Below are 20,674 nucleotides of genomic sequence, written 5' to 3' on the forward strand. Positions count from 1 at the left end.
TAGTAGGCCAGCACCTTTTAAGGATGCGCCACAGGCAGAAGCGCTGAGCAGCGACGTGGCGTTTACGCTGGCGCGGACAGCAGCAACGACGCTTATTTGAATCTTGACAAGCAGCCGCAACGGCAACAGCAACAACAATCCCATGGCGCATTGCATTCCACGGCGTATTGCAATTTTGTATATTTTTAAATCGAATAATGTGCCAAAAAAATATTAAACATATATTTTTTGTGAAATGTTCCAATATGAGGGGTTTATTTTCGGTACGTCCGCGCCAGATAATTCGCATCATTTGCTTAACAACGCTAACACCAACTTGGCAAACACTGCGTATGCGTAATGTAGCTAGCAGGTGCGCAGGAGGCGGTGCAATCGGCGCAAAAGCGTGAACCGCGTGCGTCGTCTTATCACGCACCAATGGACGAGACACTCCAACAGGAAGATGCAGCTGGCCAGCAGTAGGAGGGCGATGGCAAAGGTGAAGGCGCCGTGAAACTGGGCCAACGTTAGCGCCTGGAAGGGGTCCTCGCGCACACGACCTATTTCATCGTGTATTATGCGGATCATGTCCAAGTCCCGAGCCCATTTTTGCACGTGGCCCGACTCGATGATGTGCCGTATAATCGGATTGATTTGGTGCAGCAGATGGAACTTTTTGGGCAGTAGCATTGTCACCAAGTACATATACAGATTCTCATTGCGATCGACTATTGATCAAAATAGAATTGGATTCGCTCATTAAATTATAGTTTTGGCTTTGGAAATATATACTAATGTTTTCTTTAAAATAAATTGACTTTGAGCCAAGTATAGTATATAAGAACAAGAAAGAACGCTACAGTCAAGCAAGCCCGACAGTAAAATAGCCTGAACTCTCCACATAAAAGGAAAATTAAAAAAAAAATTTACAATGAATTAAATTATTTAAAAAAAATGAATTAATTAAGTAATTAAATTAAATTAGAAGACATGTTTATGTTCAGTTTTAACAGCATACATTTCAATCACGTGCCTATGCGTGTTTGAATGCAGCACAAAGTTCAACCAAAGCAGCAACAACAACAACAGCTGCGGGCAGAGCTGCAGGCAGCGCATGGGCAGATCTGCAGGCAGCGCATGGGCAGCTATTTTATTTATGGCTATAACTTTCTTCACAATCGACCTATCATGATAAAACTTGGCACACGGACACATTAGTACTTACTGGATGTACCTACCAAAATTGATTTCAAAATTCCAAGAATTACCGAATTTATAAAAAAAGACAGGAATTGCGGGGGAGTGGGGGTATATCAGAATAAAAAAATAAACTTGACCAGCCTAGGACTTAGGGGAACCTCGATACCAAGTTTGGTTAATCTAGCTCTTGTACTTCCTGAGATCCTTGCGCTCATACAGACAGACGGACAGACGGACATGGCTAAATCGACTCGGCTTGTCACCGTGATCAAGAATATATATACTATTTGGTGTCTCTAGCTCTTATATTCACTGAGATCCAGGTGTTCATACGGACGGACAGACGGACAGACAGACAGACAGGGCTAGATCGACTCGTCTTGTCATGCTGATCAAGAACATATGTATATACTTTGTGGGGTCTGCCACGTCCCCTTCTGTCTGTTACATTTTTTAGCTCACGCAAATCTAATAAACTCTTGTACTTTTCATGTACAGAGTATAATAATTGCGATATTTGTCTTGACAAGTGCTCAAAACTTACTGCAAGTGAGCATTAGCGACTCAATATCGATATGGCATTTAATTAAGGCTTATTTTTCAGTCTTAAATAAAATAACCAGTTCGATTAGAGGCAATTGAGAAACTTACAGCAGTAGAGCCGGGTGCGTTCTATGCGCGGATTATAGAAGGAGTGATGACGAGAAACCGCCACAGCAATGGTCTCGTCTTCTGCGGCATTATTCAGGCACTCAACGATATTATAGCACATTTGAAACTTCTCGCGTATATATCTGAAAATCTGAAATGTAGACAAGCCAGTAACGCCGGAAATTAAATCTTTAATATATTTCCGTTGGCCTTACCTCTCCCCCCTTGTTCAAGTGACGAACGTTCTCGACGCTGCCCAAAATGGTCATTCGATTGCTGTAGATTTCTGCGAGATGGCTTATCTGATAAGAGCTACGGGGCGTTGTCAGTGTGCTGATTAAAAAACTCTGGTAGGTATTGCTAAAGAAGAAAGCCATGAAGAAAGAGACGCCGAACAGTATTCGTAGAACCAAAGGCAGACCATAGACCGGCATAGACTGGTTGAGCAAGACAGCAAGAATGCGTATGCATATAGAAAAGAAGTTGTGCAATTTTCGAAGGCGAAAGCCGGAAACGCGTTGGGCCACAAACACCGCAGAGGAGGTTGCGACCAGAAAAAGCAGCAACAGAAGCCAGGAGTCTGCCTTGAAGCTGGCCAAGAAGTTGAAGAAACTGTGCTGACGCTTCGCTCTGGCCACGCACCAGGTTAGATCGTCTTGGTGATATGGAATGGTGCTAGACACAAACTGACTAATGCTCGGATCTTCGTCTATGCCGCCGACAATCATGTCAATTTCACTGGAAGGTTATCAAAAAAGTACTTCATTCCCATTATACTATACATAAAAACAAATTTGGAAACCTACCCATCTATCAGCTGCTGGAACAGATGGTACAGGTTGCTATTCTCGATTTGAATGTCAATGTTTACATGCAGTTGCTCCGCAATCGTTTGCACAATTTCGTACTCAATACCACCCAGCTGCGGTTTATTTCCAACGCCCATCATGTGATCGCCATCCACTGTATTAATGGCTGTAAAGCCTCCATCTCCATAGGTATCAGCTTCACTATAATCCCAGTCCTTCTCAGTTCCGTCTGAGCTATTTTTGCTTTCGTCTCGATCGTTACTATCTACTTCATAATAATAATCTGTCGCCTCGTCGGATTCTTCAGATGTGCTAAATATATACGGTTCCCAAGGACGATACGCAGCCACCAGAGGGCAGCCGCTAAGATCCTTAGGAAACTTGTCGGTGAACTTGGCTCGCCGGTGTTCCTCGATTTTCGGCTTAGGCTGACTAGAGTTTAGACTACTGCCCATCTCAGCGCTTCTTTTTCTGAGTCTAGAATTCTCAATGGCATTAGTACTTCTCTCACGCACGTATGTTTCAGTAAAATTACTTTCGTCTTCTATTTCGCCACTTTCATTGGCAGTCATATCAGGTCCATTCTTATTTCGAAACTCTTTACTCTGATCAGCGTTGTCACCACCATTAGCTTCATTTCCATCACCATCTTCAAACTCACCTTCATCATCTGCTTCCATTGTTTTTGAATCGCCTAACTCAGCACTTTCACTTAAATTGTTAGCCACTTTCTCGGTATCGATTTCGTCAAAATGTATGCCGTTTCCTACTGGATCACTGAGCTCATCACTGTGGCCACTGTTTGTGGATTTCACTTCCGCTTCCGTATCTTCTTCATCTACATCACTAACATCGCTCTCATCGCTATTGCCCTGGTGCGCTTGGTCTTCATAGTTCTGATACTCGCATACATCCAATAGATCCACAGCTATAACTCGATTGCCACAATTATTATCCGGATGATATGGAAATGCCGTCTTGCCGTAGTAGCCAGTGTTCTCTTCGCTCTGTCCAATCACGTTCACGTTGAAGATCTTCTTATTCATAAATGTTAAAAGCAACTCCACCATCAGATCGGTCATTTCCTCATCGGTCTCCTCTACGGATGCCAAATAGACCACAAACTGGGCCAGCGGGTTCCAATTAATTTTTGCCTTCCAGTTCTCCACAATATCATCTAGATCGACATCCTCCAAACTCTCAATCACCAAAAAGTAACACTGTGGCTTCTCCTGCATGATCAGCTCCGACTCGGACGCTTGCTTTCCATGCAGCGTTGTCACCAGAATGGACCAAGGAGAGTCCTCGTGAGCATTAATTGCTCGCAGCAACTGCTGCTGCACATAGGGCACATTTGTTGTAACGCTCACGGAGAGTACAGCGCCGGAAATCACCTTATCCGAATTGAAGTACTTCCGAAGCAGTCCCACAGTGCAAGCCGTTTGCATTTTATCCTCCGTCGGAACTTTCATGAGATTAATGCCGAACCCGTGGGTATGAACGGACAGAGTTATGAGCAATGCAGCTGCCCAAAGGCGAAACCCCACAATGCGTAGGTGCTTCATTTATGACAAGTGGCCGATAAATGAGCCACGCCTTGTTATGAAATGAGCCACAACTAAGCCATGTGTTGTCAATAGACGGCCTCACGGTCTCTTGGGAGTCTCTGACTTGTTATTATAATTCAATTATGTTAATTTTCGACAATTTGCTCCACATTCATGATTCGATGTCTATTTATGAGGTCAGCCCCGATTGTCTCGGTCTGTGCAACTTTTCATTATGTCGTGCATGAAATTACTTGTACATATGTATATACACACATACAAGTATATGTATGTATGTATTTCATTTTGTTTGGCCCGTCATCGTCGTATCTGTATTTCATAATGGGTCGTCTGTGGGGACGCCTTTTATTGGCCAGCATATAGCGTAGTGCTCTGGTTTTAATTGTGTTCAGCACTATCAACAATCTCTTAATGTAATGCAACTCCAGCAACGACAACAGACTGTCGGTATATGCCACGCTTTGTGGACACGGATATGCCTTTAACCCTTCATACCCCCGCGTGACAAACAAACGGTGTAACAAACAGTGGTCAATTATATTCATTTATTTACTTGCACACACATCTTGGATGCTATTTAAAAACAAAAAAAATCAATAGGCATTTTTAAAATTCGGAAAATTCCTGTTCGGTTTTTATTGGCATTTAAATTGGAAAACACATTCAGAGCAACTGGCATTATTACTCTTTTAAAGAAGTTGGCTTGGAATGGGTTAAGGCCGTTAAAGCGGCTTGCTAGTCGCTTGACATTCAAGCCAAGTTAACTGTCGCCAACGTTTGCAGCCGCAGTCGCAACTTTAGTAAAGAAACAACAGAAAACTGAGCTACGGGAACAACAAGACCTGACATTTCGAGGCAATAAATAACAACTAAAATTTTCAGTTGCGTGTGCCTAAAAAGAAATATGTGCATATATACATAAATATACATATCTATATAGACTCTAAGTGAGTGGTCGGTTTAACTGCAGCGGCTGTCATAAGCTTGCCGCAAGCTGCACAATTTGTTGCAATTTTCGCATATTATTCAACTACGCACTCTTCGCACAACTTTGTGTGTTTATTGTTCAATAAATCCTGGAAAACTAAGCTCAAGCGTTGTCAGATAAAACGCCGTGTTTAGAGCCAATGCAGCACATTAACAGACTTTGTTAAAACTGATTAATTGCCAGTAAAAGTGTAGCCGGTTTATGGTCATGGGCTCATGTTAAAAGCCATACAGTATCGGGCTACAAACAAACTTGCAACTGCTGTTTGGGCCAATGGTTGACGCTGCTGTTGCCGCTGCCGCTGCCACCAGGCTTTTGGCGTGGTGCTGGCCTTCGGTCAACAGAATACATGGTAATACTGGCTTGGTGTAATAGCTGACCGATCACAGTTTGGAAGTGATCGCGTTTTCAATTGAGTAACTGCACATGTATGTACTAACGGGTATGCGAATGCAAAAACCTTATTTAAAGCGAAACCCCGAAACCACCTACCATTACCTGAGAGAGGAATTCGGTTTGTCGTACTTGTCATGATTTGCTAAAGAACAGAACACATCATTCATATTAAATACTATCATTACTCTGTGATTGCCTGCTAACACAAATTCTAGTCCCAGGAAAATTGTGTAGGTCAGACATTCTAGAAGACAAGACAACAATTACTTCTTTACGCTGTTTATAAACAAAATTCAAAGCTTAACTTATGTTATAGAAACTTTGAGAAAGCTATCTAATTAAAACTTTAAGCGCTATTTGATATTTAGTGATGTGAAAAACAAGTCTTTAAATAAATTTAAAATAATAGAAACTCTGATTTATTGAAAATGTATTGTCTAGCCGTTGCTAGAACTTGTCATACAGCGCAACTAAACAATTGTTTTCTTTTTATTTGGTTTGTTTATATTTAAATTTTCCGACAAGCTAGATAAAAGTACGTGATTTGGATTGGCATTCAAGTTAATGTGCATTTGGCAATTTATAATTGTACTATAGAAGTGCCCAGCTATCAATAACCACAGTCTGAGTCGGATACTTTGCTGAAACTGAAAGTAAATGGGCAAATTATGTGGTCTATTGTTTTTCTGAACGCTGAGAACGTCAGAAACCGGCTGCGAAGCCAACTGCCACACCCACGGCGTTGTTTGGGCGAATGTGTGTGTGTGTGTGAGTGTGGCGCAGCTCTAATTGGTCTAATAAATGCAAATGCAACACACTATGGCAAACACTTTAATAGTACATTATGGGGGGCGTTATAACTGTGTAGACTGTATAAACGTATAAAATTATGATTAAAGTGCATGCAGGGTCACCACATATGGGAAAATTGTGTATCAAAGTGTACATTAAGAAAGTACATTTCGTGATCACTGAACTTGCCAACAAAGTGCTTAAAATATTTATTAAATTTAAGGCCTTGCCAGCTGTCAGCAGCTCGCGGCACAGCAACAGCCACAGACAAAGCCGTTAATGAAACTGTTAAAAGCACTGGGTGGCCGGGTGGACAAACGCAGTGCTCGCCAGTTGATTGATTTAATTAAAAACACATTTGCGAGCGCAGACTGGGCAAATGAAGCAATTGCTAGACGACGAGGCATGCAAGAAATGCATTCGGACAAAAACGAGCACATTACTTAATTTCGTAATGTGCGAGTATCAGCAGAAGTTGCGGAATTTAAGTACAAAATAACTGAACGGCAATTAATCTTTAGTTTGGCGGAGTTCGTTGGACAACATCGCACCCATTAAGGCACGAAACACGAGTGCTAAAACACCTTTGCTTTGATTTGTTTTGTGTTTTGTTGACTGCCTTGCTTTTCTATAAATCATCAACTTTCGAAATGGCCAAAGCCAAAGCCGAAAGGCGAACCTTCGTGCCGGCAACTGTGGCTAATGAGCAACTGCAGGGCAGCATCGTGTGAAAGGAAAATAGAGATACGAGCTGGAGACAGGTACTAGCCGCAAGCGTTGCGCGCTGATACTGCAGTTTACTCGTATATTGCCACCTACTCTATCTCCATTTGCAACTCAATCTCGACTCAGTCACAGTTCCAAGATCTGTGACGGCTTCTGTCTCGCCTTGTTTCGCATGGTGTCGTAATTATAGTTGTGGTACGGGCATATTATGGCCTATTGTGCGTGCGTCAAGTGTAGAGAGCATGCAACAAGAGGCAGTCCAGCATTACATTAATCGTACAATCGTGTGTGGTTATGTCATGTGGCGTTGGGGCGACCACCCATCCGCAAGTCATGACTTTGGCCATAACGTCAGACGGCCTTGAACTGTAATCGAACACTGCTGTTAGAACCGGTATAATTAATTTGTAGCTTAGAATTAAGTATACGGCGCCTGTCCAAAAACTACAATTAAAAGAGCAGCCGTCGCCAATAAAAGTGAATGTAGCGAGGCTTGGTCGCATTTACATTCCAGCTCACACTCTCTCGGCATATCAAATGGTCTGACAATGGTTGCGGGCGTTGTTTGAATGTTTACGCATTGTTTGTTAAAGAAACAAACATAAAAAAGGTTAACAGTGTGATTTATGCGACTGCTCCACATGTCATTTTGCACACACAAGTCTGCCGCTGCAGCCGCTGCCTTTGGCAACTTGGCTAATTCTTGCCTTGCTTGCTGGCTATAAACCAGTTTCGTTATTGTTGCTGTCTCTGCCGCTGCTGCATTGGCCTTTTTTTTTTGCATAATAGCTCTCAGTTGGCTGCATGTGGCGCGAATTTGTGGCCAACATTTGCCACGTTTTTAGGTTACACAAATATTCCTTAAAAGATTTTCAACAACAAAAAATTCCTCTATCTCAGTGCCTGTTGCTGTTGTGTTGCTGCTGCCACTGTCGTACGGCCGAGATTTTTTTATTTGTATTACTTTCCTTTTTTCGGCTGTCAATTTCGAGAGCAATTCGTGCTCACAACTTGTTTGTGTCGTTAGATCTACTGCTCTTTTTTGCCGTCTAGAGCAAGTTGCTGACCGAATTGGGCCTGTATGGGCTTTCACTTGATGCCAAGTTATATGCAGTAAGCCAAAGAGCATGCAAATGTCCATATTATGAAATACGACACCTGCTCACCACTTACAGAAAGCGATTTGAATCAAATCACAATAAAGGGTGCAAACATAGAGCGAAACAATTGGCTTTAGTGCCAATCCAATAAATGACATTCAACTATAGTCTATTGACTATAAACATAATTTATTACTCACATGCAGTGTTTTAATGGCAAAACGCAAACAATAAGCAGTGAGCTGTGCATAAATGAATCTTAATCATTCTGAAGAGACTCTTTTCGTGCACACGATGTTTCGTTATAAAAATAAAGCCAATTAGCATATGAGCAGTGCACATTGAAATAACATTTAATGTGACAACCAGTGAGCAATTAAGCTAACAACATTTTATTTGGCTTAACACACTTTAAATTCTAAATACAAATATGTAAATATTTCGGCAGGAAAGGTCAATGAACTGCTCATCTATGCCTGCCGATGATATTCCTTAGGATGTATTTGAGAACATAAGAGAGCTATGTCAGACTATGTATGTATGCATATCCGGGTATATTTTTATACAAAACGTTAAGGTGTTAACATGTAAATAAACACAAGTGTCGTTTTTCATTTCGATAATGAACTTGTAACAGACAAAGCGTCGCCACCACAAGCAGCTAGTAAATTGCACGCCCCAAACAATTTGCCACACGCACACTTACCCACACACACACACACACACATACGCACACACATACACCTATACATATATGCACCTGGCGTGTGTGCAATTTACTCACGAGTGCATTTGAACGTCAAGTAAAAGCCGCACAGTTTTTCCACGCGACCAACAGAGCGTATGAGTAATCGCGGGCTCCGTATAAGAGCGAGCCAAGTGGCAGAGCCGGCAATATTTTTGGCCCCCAGACTGCCACGGATCGACACGGATTTCTAACACTCTTATAAAATTCGGTGCGCCTGTGAGGCGAGGCGTAGTCGCAAAACGGCAAGCGCAGCGTCTAGACGTATCGAGTTCGAAACCGAGTGTGGACCGAGACGGAGTCGGGCTCGCGTACAAGAAACATAAAATAAAAAAATAAAAAAAAAAATAAAAAGCCAACATATACCGAAAGTGTCTCAAAGTAAGCTAATGCCAGATGAAAATAAACCAAGAGGCAGTAGTTCACAAATTGGCTTATTCCGTTGGCAAGCCGAGCAAAACAAAAGACTTAGGCAACGAACGCGACTGCAGTGTGGCACGTAGCACGTTGCGGTTTAACGGTTAAAGTGCAAATTGCTGTGCTTTTAGTTAACTGTTTCGCAGCAGTTTTCGAATTAGTAGCGGTGTTGTCTTCTCCTCCGCAAGGCGCTGAGTCGCTTGCAGCGGTCTGTGAAGTGCGTTCCTAAATCAATTAATTAATGCCAAAGCAGACGCCGATCGAATTATTACAAAACTACTCCAATTAAAATAAAAAACACAACCAAGGGTATAGGCGGCTATTGCTCAAGCCCAAGCTGGCCAAATCAACTACTTTAAAGCATTCTCGATTACAAGCCGCCGACGTCGTCGTCGTCATCACCATCCGTTCTGTTGTTGTTGTTGTTTAGTACTTCTTGCTTTTGCGTGCATTTTTGAAACGGAAAATTGTGTTAATTGGCAACACATTTTTGGTAACAATTAAATTCGATTGGCGCTCGCTTGCCGCTGGCAACTGGACCTGTCCCTGTGGCTGTATAAGGAAATAGATAGTGCTGGCCTTTGGTCGATTCGCAGGCGAGCGTTAATTTAGTTACTGCATCTATGAGTCGGTGACCATCACTAAAATCTTAAAGTCGAATAAATACGATTTTCATATAAAAACAGAAAATCGTAGTAGATAGGTAGATGAGGCGCACGGCCAACTGGCTGCTCCAGTTCCGCCCAGCCAATTAAACTCGCCATTTGGGTCGACTTGTTGTTGACTGGATGTCAGACAGTCCGGGTCTGGCGATTGTATATCGCGTGAGAATACAAGCAACATACAGTCGCTTATGAGTGTAGATACAAGTGCGATATATACGCAGCTTTTTACCCATTCACATTTTCCCTATGTAGATATAGCTGAGACAATTTGAATTGTTGCTAAGCAGCTGCCTAAATGGCGCAATCAATTTTCATAAAACAAACAACAAACCGCCTATAAATTTAACAACCTTTTTTTATTTTTATGGGCACAATTATCTTTGACTTCCAATTTAATGCCACAAAATTAAACATTGCATTCGAAAACGATTAGGCTTCAATCCAATTTCGGTTAGAAGAAAATTACATTCCAATTATTTGGTAACTCTCCCTTGCGCTTCTCACATGAGGCACCTAGGCTCAATCTTCATTCGATTTTTTCACGGTCCCATTTGTTATGCAAGTAATCACTTCAATTGCCCTCGCAGTATTTCCTCCCGCCTTTAATTGAAGAGTTTGCTAGCCGTTTCTCTTAGGTTATATACACTGTAATCGCACATAATATCAGCCCAATTTATAATACCTAAAGAAAATAAAAGCGCAGGTTGTTAAAAGTAGTAATGTTTTCAATTTAAAAAGCCAACGTGCGCACATAAATATGAGAGATGGCTAATCATGAAAAAGAGCCGTGCATTGTGGTTGCGCTTTTGTTAACATTTTGTTCCGCCTGTTGTGGGGCATCTGCAAGCAATGTCTTCAAAATTCACTTTGACAACAGGCCTAATTTGTGGCTATAAAGCCGTTAAGCCGTTAAGCACTTACGCAGTTAACTACTTGTCAAAAGGTTAAGTTTTGGAAAATTGCTCAAGTTTCCATTTGAAGTGTCGTGTCGTGTTGTAATGGGAAATGTAAAAAATAAAAAAAATTGGGCGGCCATTTCTGCTGGGTCAACCCATTTAGAGACGCAAAGAGGCCGCGAGTGTTGGTGGTTTTCAGTTAAATACAAGTAGTTAGTCATAGGTAGATGAAATATGTTCGCAATGACGAAAACTCAATTAAATTTGTCATTTATCAAGCGGCGATCTCTTGTTGAGCGCTTGAATACTTGCGATTAAGCCGATTTACTATTTTAAGCGCAAACGTTGCGCTTGTCGGGCGCCATTTAAATGGTGTCATTACCAACGAAAGTAGCAAACAGCTAAACATTTGGCCTGACAAACGGCACACGCTAATATTTGTCAAGAAAATAGCCTCCCAGATTGCAGCAAACGGCGTATTAAATTCGAGCTTTAAGCCGAGTTGACGGGTGCTGACCAACTGCCGGTTAGACAACAGCACGCAATAGACTTAAACGTCGAGACAAAGAGATGGAGAGAGCGAATTGAGCTTGGCAGATATGAAACTGAAATCTTTAAATATATATCCGTTCATTACCACATGCAAAATCCACAAGCAGTCAATTCCTTTGAGAAACTGCTGCTTTGAGAAATTACTGTTTGGTAATTAAAACAATGCGAAGCGACCAGATTGAGAAGCAGAAAAGCATTGGCGATGCTAATAAGCGTGCGAATTAGACGCAGGTACACAAATCGCTTGTCTGCCAAAGATACATATGCTCACATCGGTATACATGCACGAGTATATGTATATGTAGATACAGATGTTGGCTGTCAATTGGGGCACACACTGTCAGCAGCCGTCTGACGCCATTTAAGTGCCGACTTGGCAACCACGACTCCAAGCAGTCTATTTGAATACAATGCACTGAGTTTTGAGTTCCGGTACCGGAATTGGTGCATTTAATTTTATAGATAGGGCGACACTACGATATTGCAACAGTTAATTAAGTAATAATTGAGTGTGCATTTTATTCTCTTGTTGCAGTTACTGTTGGTCATGTTTCGTATCTTTGTCACAATCACCTGCGCTGTGCTCTGGGAAGCCTCAAGCAGCCAAGCTGTGACTCCGACCGTGCAGGTGGCTAAGCAGTGGAAGTTGCTGTCTTACGACTTCCAGCCGGAGGCACCCATCCGCGATCCCAATTTCTTTAATCCGCAGAATGTGCTGATTACCGGCTTGGCTGTGACTGAGGACCGCATATTTGTGGCCACGCCGAAACTATTCAGCGGAGTGCCGTCCACAGTCACTTGGGTATCCAAGGCACAATTTGGAGACTCTCCCGTGTTACAGGTGACCTAAGCTGAGATAATTATTAGGACCCATTCAGATTTCTAAACAGTGTTTGCTTTTTAATTACAGGCCTATCCTGACTGGTCCTTCTCAAATACGGCGCGTACGGATTTCAATTGCAGCGATCTTATACTGACCTCCGTGTATCGACTACGCATCGACTCCTGCAATCGCCTCTGGCTGCTAGATGCCGGCATTTCGCGCTCCTTGGAGGATTACGAACGCACATGTGCTCCCAAAATCCTTGTTGTGGATTTGAACACCGATCGCGTGGTGAGGCGCGTGGACTTTCCCGCAGAAGTTCTTCGCGGCGAATCGCTTTTCACGAACATGGTCATCGACGAGACCTCGGCGAAGCACTGTGATGATGTTTTTGTCTACATAAGTGACACTGTGGAGCCGGGCATTGTTGTGTACGATAGTGGCAAGGATGTGACGTGGCGCGTCTCGCATCCGGCAATGTACCCTGACCCTGATTTTGCACAATCCGAGATTCTTAACGATCGTTTTGTGCTGATGGACGGCGTTGTCGGTTTGGCCTTTGATGAACGCAACGGAATTGTCTATTTCCAGCCTTTGGCCACAGATCGGTGAGGAAGTTGAGACTGCGGCGAAGATGATAATTTTTATTGGTTTTGTATTGTCTCTCCCCAGTATCTTTTCTGTGCACAAGAATGTGCTCCGTGCCGGTCCCTTGCCTTCCGGTCAAATGCTTGACATTAAACTGGTCGGAAAGAAGTCCTCACAGGGCATTGGACTTGCCGTCGGACCCTTTGACAACAGCCTCATTTTCAGTCCACTCAGCGAGACGGCCATTGCCTCATGGAATCCGGCAACTAACCAGCAGTCTGTGCTGGCCTACGATCGTGATCGTTTACAGTTCATTGCCGACATGACGACCACACGAGCGGAACCAGGTGTGATCTATGCCATATCTTCAAAGTTTCATCGCTTCTTTTTGAAGAATCTGAATTCGAATGAGCTGAACAATCGCATATTACGTTTGGAGCTGCCACATAGCAGCAATTCATTGCAGGCTCATCCACTGCCGGTGCCCGCGCACAATAGTCTGCATGCCTACGGCATTACCGGCCTCTACAGTACACAGAGTGCAGCGCACGCCCTACAATCCTACTTCACCAGTCCTGCACTCCAAGCGGGTACCACACAGCCACCATACAAATACGATCACTCAGGCATTCTCAATTATTCGCTGCGCAATCCTTTTACGGCCCTTAATCAGGGCGAGGCTTTCCCACCCAGCAAGGCGACGAGGGATAACTATCAACGCTCCTATTTGGACACTCTGGTAGGCGGCAGTGTTCCAGCGCCGCAGCCTATAGCCTACACCCCACAACAACGTCACAGTGGTTACTACTATCAGCGAGGCAAGCGTGGTCTGAGTCATGACGAGGTGTCGATAGAAGGGGTGCAGAAAGAGGAGGTGAAGCATGAGCAGGAGCAGGAGCAGGACAAGAAGCAGCAGCAGTAAATCTATGTACATATTTATATAATTTTCATTTCGTTTCATACTGTGCATCAATAGTATACAGGCGCTGTTGTACATAACATCATTGTAAATTTATTAAACTAGTTTAACTTAACATTTTTGACAAGTTCAAGTTCGATGTGCATAATTAAGCAAACCGTTAATGGGGCGTGAAACAAGTCACTAGTCTAACAAGTTCTTGGCCAGCTCTCTGTGGTTGCCGGTTTTTCTGTCTGGCGGACCAAACAGAGTGTGAGATTGGTTAATTTGCATGGAGAAGCAAAGCGACAGACTAGACCACGGTTAATGGTCGCATTATGATAATGTCACTTTCGGTTTTATTTAACGATCGACCTCTGGGCCGCTGACACAACCAGTGGCTTGTCAATAAGTATGACAATATGGATGAGCCAGCGACATGTGTAAAGGCAGGTTTTGTAGTAATTCTACGCATCCCATATGCAAATGCACGGTTGCACTACAGTCAGCGTTTTGTTATTAATAATAATGGGGTAGAAGCAGACGACAGCAACAGATACGAGTTCAAGAAATTAACAAAAAAATAAAACCAAACCAGTTGTCATCCAACTGGTATGGGTAACGGCAGAATTAATGGTGCAAACTTGAAACTGTTTTCGTTATGGGGCTGATGAAATATTTGGGATGCCAAAAGTTCAGTGCGATGCAGCGAGGCCTGTCGTAAGGATCTCTCACTCTTGAAGTGAATGTCGTGAAAACAATTTAAATGTGAGTTTAATCAATCAATTAACGAGAGCGTTCTATATGTTTAATAGCTGATCTTATTTCGAGCCAGCTTTATTATATAATTAAACGAGTATCACATGTACTTGCACCTTTCGGGGCACTCTATAAACATGCAAGTTGTTACGTTGTTCCTTTTGCTGCTGCTGACAATTGGTGCCATAGCTGCGTACCACCAGCCTCACCACCATTACATTCCCCCCCGTGGACCAACGTCGGGAGCAGGTGCAGGTGCAAACTTTCATCCACAGTATAAGGAGCTGATAAATATTTACGAATGGCGCAATTTGGAATTTGCCTTTCCGAATGAACGGGAACGCACCCAGGCCTTGAATAGTGGACGCTACAATCCTGACAGTCCCATTCCCATCGACATCGATGTGTATTACCCACGTGAGTACATTATACACGCTATAAGAAAAGAAATCGTGTGTGTGAATTTAGGTGTTGTTTTCAGCAAAAAGCACCGAACCGCGCCTCTTCATTACAATTCCGCGCTTTGGCCAGGGTGTGCCCTACTCGCTAGCACAGCTTACGAGGGTGAAGCGTCCTAATGGCACTGAGCTGCAGCCGTTTCCCAGCTACGACTGGCACAGCTCCCATGGCACAAACTGTGATGGACTCACATCGGTATATCGCGTGCATATTGATCCCTGCGGTCAAATGTGGATTTTGGACAGCGGAGAAATCGAATTCGAGCAGCACTGCGCTCCGCAAATTGTCGTCCTAGACTTGGCCACAAATCAGCTGATACATCGTTATCGGCTGCCCTCAGACGACTACAAGCCAAAGATCAGTCGATTCGTAACGCCTCTCGTAGACATCACAGATCCTCCACCGCAGGGCAGCTGCAAGGAGGCCATTGTTTACATGAGCGATCCAACAGGAATGGGCATAGTAGTTTACGATGTGCTGGCTGGCAAGTCGTGGCGCATCGAAAACAAGTTCACATATCCTAATCCGACATTCGGCACTCACACCATAGCGGGTGAGAGCTTTGAACTACTGGATGGAACACTAGGTTTGGCTGTGACGCCTCAAGGGATCGGTTTGCGTCGATTACTATACTTTCACTCGCTCTCCAACGAGCTGGAGGTGGCTATTCCCCTTGACGTGATCAATAACGCAACCAATTGGGGATATGGGATCAGCTCGTCACTGGATGAGTTCATTCCTCTGGGCAGGCGGAATGTACAATGCGCTGCCTCTGCGATTAGCAAGGCCGGCTTTTGGTTTTGTGGCTTCCTCGAACCCATCGGCATCTTTGGCTGGAACATTCGCACACCGTACACTATGGATAATGTGCAACTACTTGCTTTCAATCCGGAAACATTGCAGTTCGTGAGCGGAATGAAGATTATCAGGCGACCAGGCGACATGCTCGAAGAGCTTTGGGTGCTGTCGAATCGATTGCAAAAGGCATTTTCCGGTGCGCTCAACTACAAAGAGATCAATTATCGCGTTCAGCGCTGCTCCGTCGATGACATGTTGTTGGGAAGGGGCTGCCGAGTGTAGATCGCTAGTCAACCAAGTTAATAGCCTATTTCCATGGATGCCTGAGTGTGTGTGTCTACGTAAATAAACATAGAGTTGAATAAAAGGTACCCATAAGTCAACAAATATTTATTGAGAGGCACTAAACTCTGACATCTCATACCCATTTGTCTGCGACGGTTTTGTACGTACACTCAGACAAAAATCGTACACTTCCTTTTGACATTAAATATACAAATAAAATAGGAATTACGTTTCTAGTCGACTCGTAGAAAAATGTGTTGTTATTTTAAGAAGAACTTGCTTATATCGAACCCATTGGGTAATCAATGCAAAAAATGAATTGATTCTCACAATTTATGGATACTTTTCCCGAATATTTTTTTTAGAATTTTAGTAATATTTTTTCAAAGTGTGTATGTACCTGTACAGCTGACCCTTGTTTGTGTTCTCTACGTCGCATATATTTGGTCAATTAGGGTTTGTTAGCACTTGAGCAGCATCCAGACAGGCAGACATCATCAGACACCTTTGGTTGCCCGCCGTCCTACCTGCCGTTTAGTCTTCACGCGTTGCTTGAAGGGCTTAGATGGCTTTAAATTTCTTTGTGCGAGCGAACTAATCACGAATGACTTGTCTCGGCTTTGTTTCTAAGAAAATGCCCACGCCCAAGTGTATCCTGTTTCCAGTGTTGTTGTTGTTGTGTTTCCTGGTTGGTGGTCAGACACAGAAATTGTATCGCAAGCAGCTCTACACACTCCACAAATGGAACGACTTGAGTTTAAGTTTTCCGCCGAAAATCGAACAATTTAGAAGCAGTCTCAGTGGTCATTTCCTACCCGTGGACGTAGACATTGAATACGGCGATGAGGGCCGTCATCGCACTTTTTTGACCATACCACGACTTAGTCTGGCGACACCATACACGTTGGCCATCGTGGCAGCCAGTGACAATGACGTAGTGGATAACCCACGTCTGGAACCATATCCCAGCGCCGATTGGCATTTTCTAAACGCCAACTGCTCGGGCATTACCTCCGCCATTAGAACCTTCGTGAGTCTCTGCAGAAAAGCTTGTTTATATTTTTTCTAATCCTGTACACGGATCATCAAACAGATCGACGAATGCTGGCGCCTGTGGGTAGTGGATTCAGGTCAAGTCAATTCGCTACAGGTCTGTGCACCTCAAATTCTGACTTTTGACTTGGTCACGGATGTGCTTGTGCATCGCTACACTCTGCCCGGCCACATTTATACGCCCAGTGTATCAATTTTCACAGCTCTGGTTGTGGATATACCGGCGTCAGGAGCACGAACAAAATGTCTTGGAGGAAAAGCTTATATAGCTGATGCCTGGGGCTATGGGCTAATTGTTTACGATGCGTTAACGGATAGATCTTGGCGCATTGAGCACGAGCTTATGATGCCAGAGGGAATGCGACGATTCGGCACTGCATTAGCTGGTATATTTACAGTAAGCCTGAGTCCGCGTCAAGCAGCAGGTAAATAACATAAGTATATACATACATATGTATGTATGACATGTATATAATAAACATAAATATGTATGTATGTATATACATATAATACATACATACATACGTAAATGTGCTTTTAGAGTTCGAAAGATTTAAAAAATTCAAACATGTAACGTGTCAGAATTTACCATAATGTGACCAAAATTTTTGATCTTGCAGTACGACATTTGTATTTCCACACGCTGAATAGTTTTAATGAGATTGTCATACCATTATCGCTGGTAAATAATGCAAGCTACTGGAGGAGCGACACTAATTCAATTGGTAAAGGATTCCGAGCATTGGGCACTCGTGGTACCCACTGTGAGTCGGAGGTCATGGATAGTGCAGGCAATCTCTACTGTAGTCTGATAAGTTTGGGTTCCCTGATTAGCTGGAAGGAGAATGAAAACTATACGGCAGATAATATCCGTGCAGTAGCCTACAACCCGGAGCAGTTAAAATTTGTTACCGGACTAAAGGTGAATCGTAATTCAAAGGGCGAGGATGAGCTCTGGGCACTAAGCAGTGAACCAAAGCTGTTTGTTGGCGGTGCACTAGATGCGAATGAAGTTAAATTTCAAATCATCGGTTGTCGCACATTGGACTTGCTTGGCAACACGCCCTGCAAAGTCGGCAGCATGCGTACGCAGCCACAACCTTGAAATATGCATATTGTATATTGCTATTGCTATCAATCGTATTTCAAAATATATTTAAATATTAGAGTTAGTCGTCTTAGTACATACAAGTGTAATAATAAACTAATTAAGCTCGGCTTCAGCAATGTGTTTGCGCAATTTACAAATTCAACTGCAAATGACTTTTTACGCCTACAAAAGCTGACTGCTCTAGTCACTTGCCCGAACAGCTGTGAGTATTTTTTTAGATTGGAATTCAGCTCCCTGAGTATCGCTCATCTCTAACTTGGCCGGCGTGTTTACTTTGGTGTTTACGTGTTGAATTTGCGTTTAAAACTTGATTTTTAACTAATAAAAGTGCATTTAACATGACTAACTTGCAACGGTGGCTCTTTTATGCGGCACTCTTTGCCGTACCCTACTTGGCCATTGTTCTGGGCTCCGTGCAAACGCCACTGACAACAAAGTATTTCCTGCACATCCAACTGCTTCCACTGTTACTGCTGGTGTTGTTCGGTGTAAGTGAGATGTACCAATGACTAATTACTATAGGCCTATAACTAATGAACCCACTTGTCCACTGTTTAGTTATATTCCGCTTTTACTGTGCTGTATCGCACGTTTACCTTCAACGATTGCCCTGAAGCTGCTAAGGAGCTGCAAGCGGAAATTATAGAAGCACGGAAAGATCTGATAGCCAAAGGTTTTAAATTTCGCGACTAATGATTATGAAAGAGTACTTAAGAAAAACATTGTTTTATGTATTCCATTATGTTAAAAGTTATGATAAAATTTTAATCAAATTATGAAGTAACGTGTAAGCCCAGGTGCTTTGAAATGTGTTTCTTATAATTAATTCAAATCCCAAAGTCCCAGAACCCACCAAACATGTGAAACACATATTGGTACTCGCTGTTCAACAATGTTGCATATATTCTTCAGGGACCGTAGGAGAATAAACCAGCGGAAAAAGCTACACACTCATATACTAATATTGTCGGCACAAGGCAAAAAATGAACAATACGTTTACATTCCAATTTAAAATTAGTAAAGCCTAAAAATTAATCTATTAATATTACAATAATATCTCAACAGCCTTTGGTGTTTTAATTGCCACCCAGCTTTGCTCCGATTCACAGCCAAATGAGAACAGTCTTGAGTTGACCTAACAAACAAAAAGTATCAGGAAATTTACATTCGAACAAGTGGAGAAGCTAAAGTCCCGGTGTCCCGACTTTGAAATAATCTGTACATATGTATGTATGTGTATAATAAGTATGCGTGTTGTGTGTGTCTGTGTATGTCTCGTGTGCCTGTGCAAAGCAGTAACACAAACTGTTTGTGACAAACAGTTATATGTGCAGAATAATTATAGAAACTAGAAAAATTAAGAAAATAAAAAAAAAATATATATATTTGTTTTTACCTTCCTTGGTATTTGAACTCACGTTAAGCGTGTATAGCTTATCAAAGCTATACGACAAAAAATACCGGAAGTTACATTTTCATCTTTTGCAGTATATGTTTAAATGTAGAAAATGCATTTTACTTCCCTCCGGTTCTAAAATAATACGTTCGTAAGCTGCATTTTCTACCACCATTCCCCTTCCTCATCATCGGGTCCTATGTCATTTTCTAGACCGAAGAGCTCACAAACAGACTCAAGGCTATTGCAGTTATTAATCTCGTCGGCCACATGCTGGGTGGTTGCCTCCAGTAGGCTTTCGATTTCCAAATAGTTCGCGGCTTTCATCAGATCATAGACGAGTTCACTTTCTTCCAGGTCTGGCAGTGTGGCCGTAAGCAAGGTAGACAACTGCATGCTTCCCAGTGCCTTATCCCCCGGCCCTATCGCCTCGCACCATTTGATCACGAACTCAAGCATTTGCGAAGAAACATTAGGCAGAGGAATAACGGTGTCTGTGTCGCTGAATATTTTGCAAGATAGCAAGTTGCGAATGGTCCTCATTTGGAGAGTAAGATGCTCAGGAACTTTGTGTAGGACATTATCGCAAGTGCGCAGACTAACCAGTTTCTGAGTATCAGCCATATCTGTGCTGTTTAAATATTAATTTCGACGTGTCTGTGAACAATTTGGGGAAATCGATTGAGTAATTTGTCAAGTCAAGATGTTGGGTCTCAAAATAATTATTATTCTCCACTTGAGAAAGTCTACAGTACCGATTATCATTTAAAAAGTAATTGTTTCTGGTACCGTAGGTTTTATACACGTATTAAGTTCAGTTCAGGCTATGTTCCGAACTTACTCGTATGTAGCTCAAAACTGGCGCTGGAAGGAGACTATTTTGAATAAAATAAATTGATTTTTCCTGTTTTTTTTTTTTAAAGTCCTGTTTACTTTGGAACACACCTTGTATATTAAAAAAGATCATCTGAAACGTTCGATCATATCTACACAAAATTTGGTGAAAATTTTTGGTCATT

General features: G+C 42.7%; 5 protein-coding genes across 5 annotated transcripts; 3 read left to right on the forward strand and 2 right to left on the reverse strand.

Moving 5' to 3' along the window:
* Positions 1–345: 345 nt before the first annotated feature.
* On the reverse strand, positions 346–4,204 carry LOC115620458. The gene is made up of 4 exons (XM_030513689.1): positions 2,637–4,204; positions 2,046–2,568; positions 1,831–1,981; positions 346–707 (listed from the first exon to the last, which is right to left on the reverse strand). The coding sequence occupies exons 1-4, from the start codon at positions 4,202–4,204 to the stop codon at positions 346–348; spliced, it is 2,604 nt and encodes an 867-aa protein (XP_030369549.1).
* A 7,827-nt stretch (positions 4,205–12,031) lies between these two features.
* On the forward strand, positions 12,032–16,091 carry LOC115620459. The gene is made up of 5 exons (XM_030513690.1): positions 12,032–12,325; positions 12,395–12,915; positions 12,980–13,713; positions 14,802–14,969; positions 15,034–16,091. The coding sequence occupies exons 1-5, from the start codon at positions 12,032–12,034 to the stop codon at positions 16,089–16,091; spliced, it is 2,775 nt and encodes a 924-aa protein (XP_030369550.1).
* Positions 16,092–16,728: 637 nt separating this feature from the next.
* On the forward strand, positions 16,729–18,252 carry LOC115620460 (protein yellow). Its single transcript, XM_030513691.1, has 3 exons — positions 16,729–17,124; positions 17,188–17,572; positions 17,768–18,252. The coding sequence occupies exons 1-3, from the start codon at positions 16,729–16,731 to the stop codon at positions 18,250–18,252; spliced, it is 1,266 nt and encodes a 421-aa protein (XP_030369551.1).
* Positions 18,253–18,526: 274 nt separating this feature from the next.
* LOC115621493 (dolichol-phosphate mannosyltransferase subunit 3) lies at positions 18,527–19,042 on the forward strand. Its single transcript, XM_030515161.1, has 2 exons — positions 18,527–18,746; positions 18,817–19,042. Exons 1-2 carry the CDS (start codon positions 18,597–18,599, stop codon positions 18,949–18,951), a joined length of 285 nt encoding a protein of 94 aa, XP_030371021.1. The 5' UTR covers positions 18,527–18,596; the 3' UTR covers positions 18,952–19,042.
* A 700-nt stretch (positions 19,043–19,742) lies between these two features.
* LOC115621071 (SKP1-like protein 20) lies at positions 19,743–20,296 on the reverse strand. The gene has a single exon (XM_030514598.1). The coding sequence runs from the start codon at positions 20,277–20,279 to the stop codon at positions 19,821–19,823; it is 459 nt and encodes a 152-aa protein (XP_030370458.1). The 5' UTR covers positions 20,280–20,296; the 3' UTR covers positions 19,743–19,820.
* Between the last annotated feature and the right edge of the window lie 378 nt (positions 20,297–20,674).

Source organism: Scaptodrosophila lebanonensis, unplaced genomic scaffold (genome assembly GCF_003285725.1).
Source record: "Scaptodrosophila lebanonensis strain 11010-0011.00,11010-0021.00 unplaced genomic scaffold, SlebRS2 tig00000024-arrow-pilon, whole genome shotgun sequence".
NCBI lineage: Eukaryota > Metazoa > Arthropoda > Insecta > Diptera > Drosophilidae > Scaptodrosophila > Scaptodrosophila lebanonensis.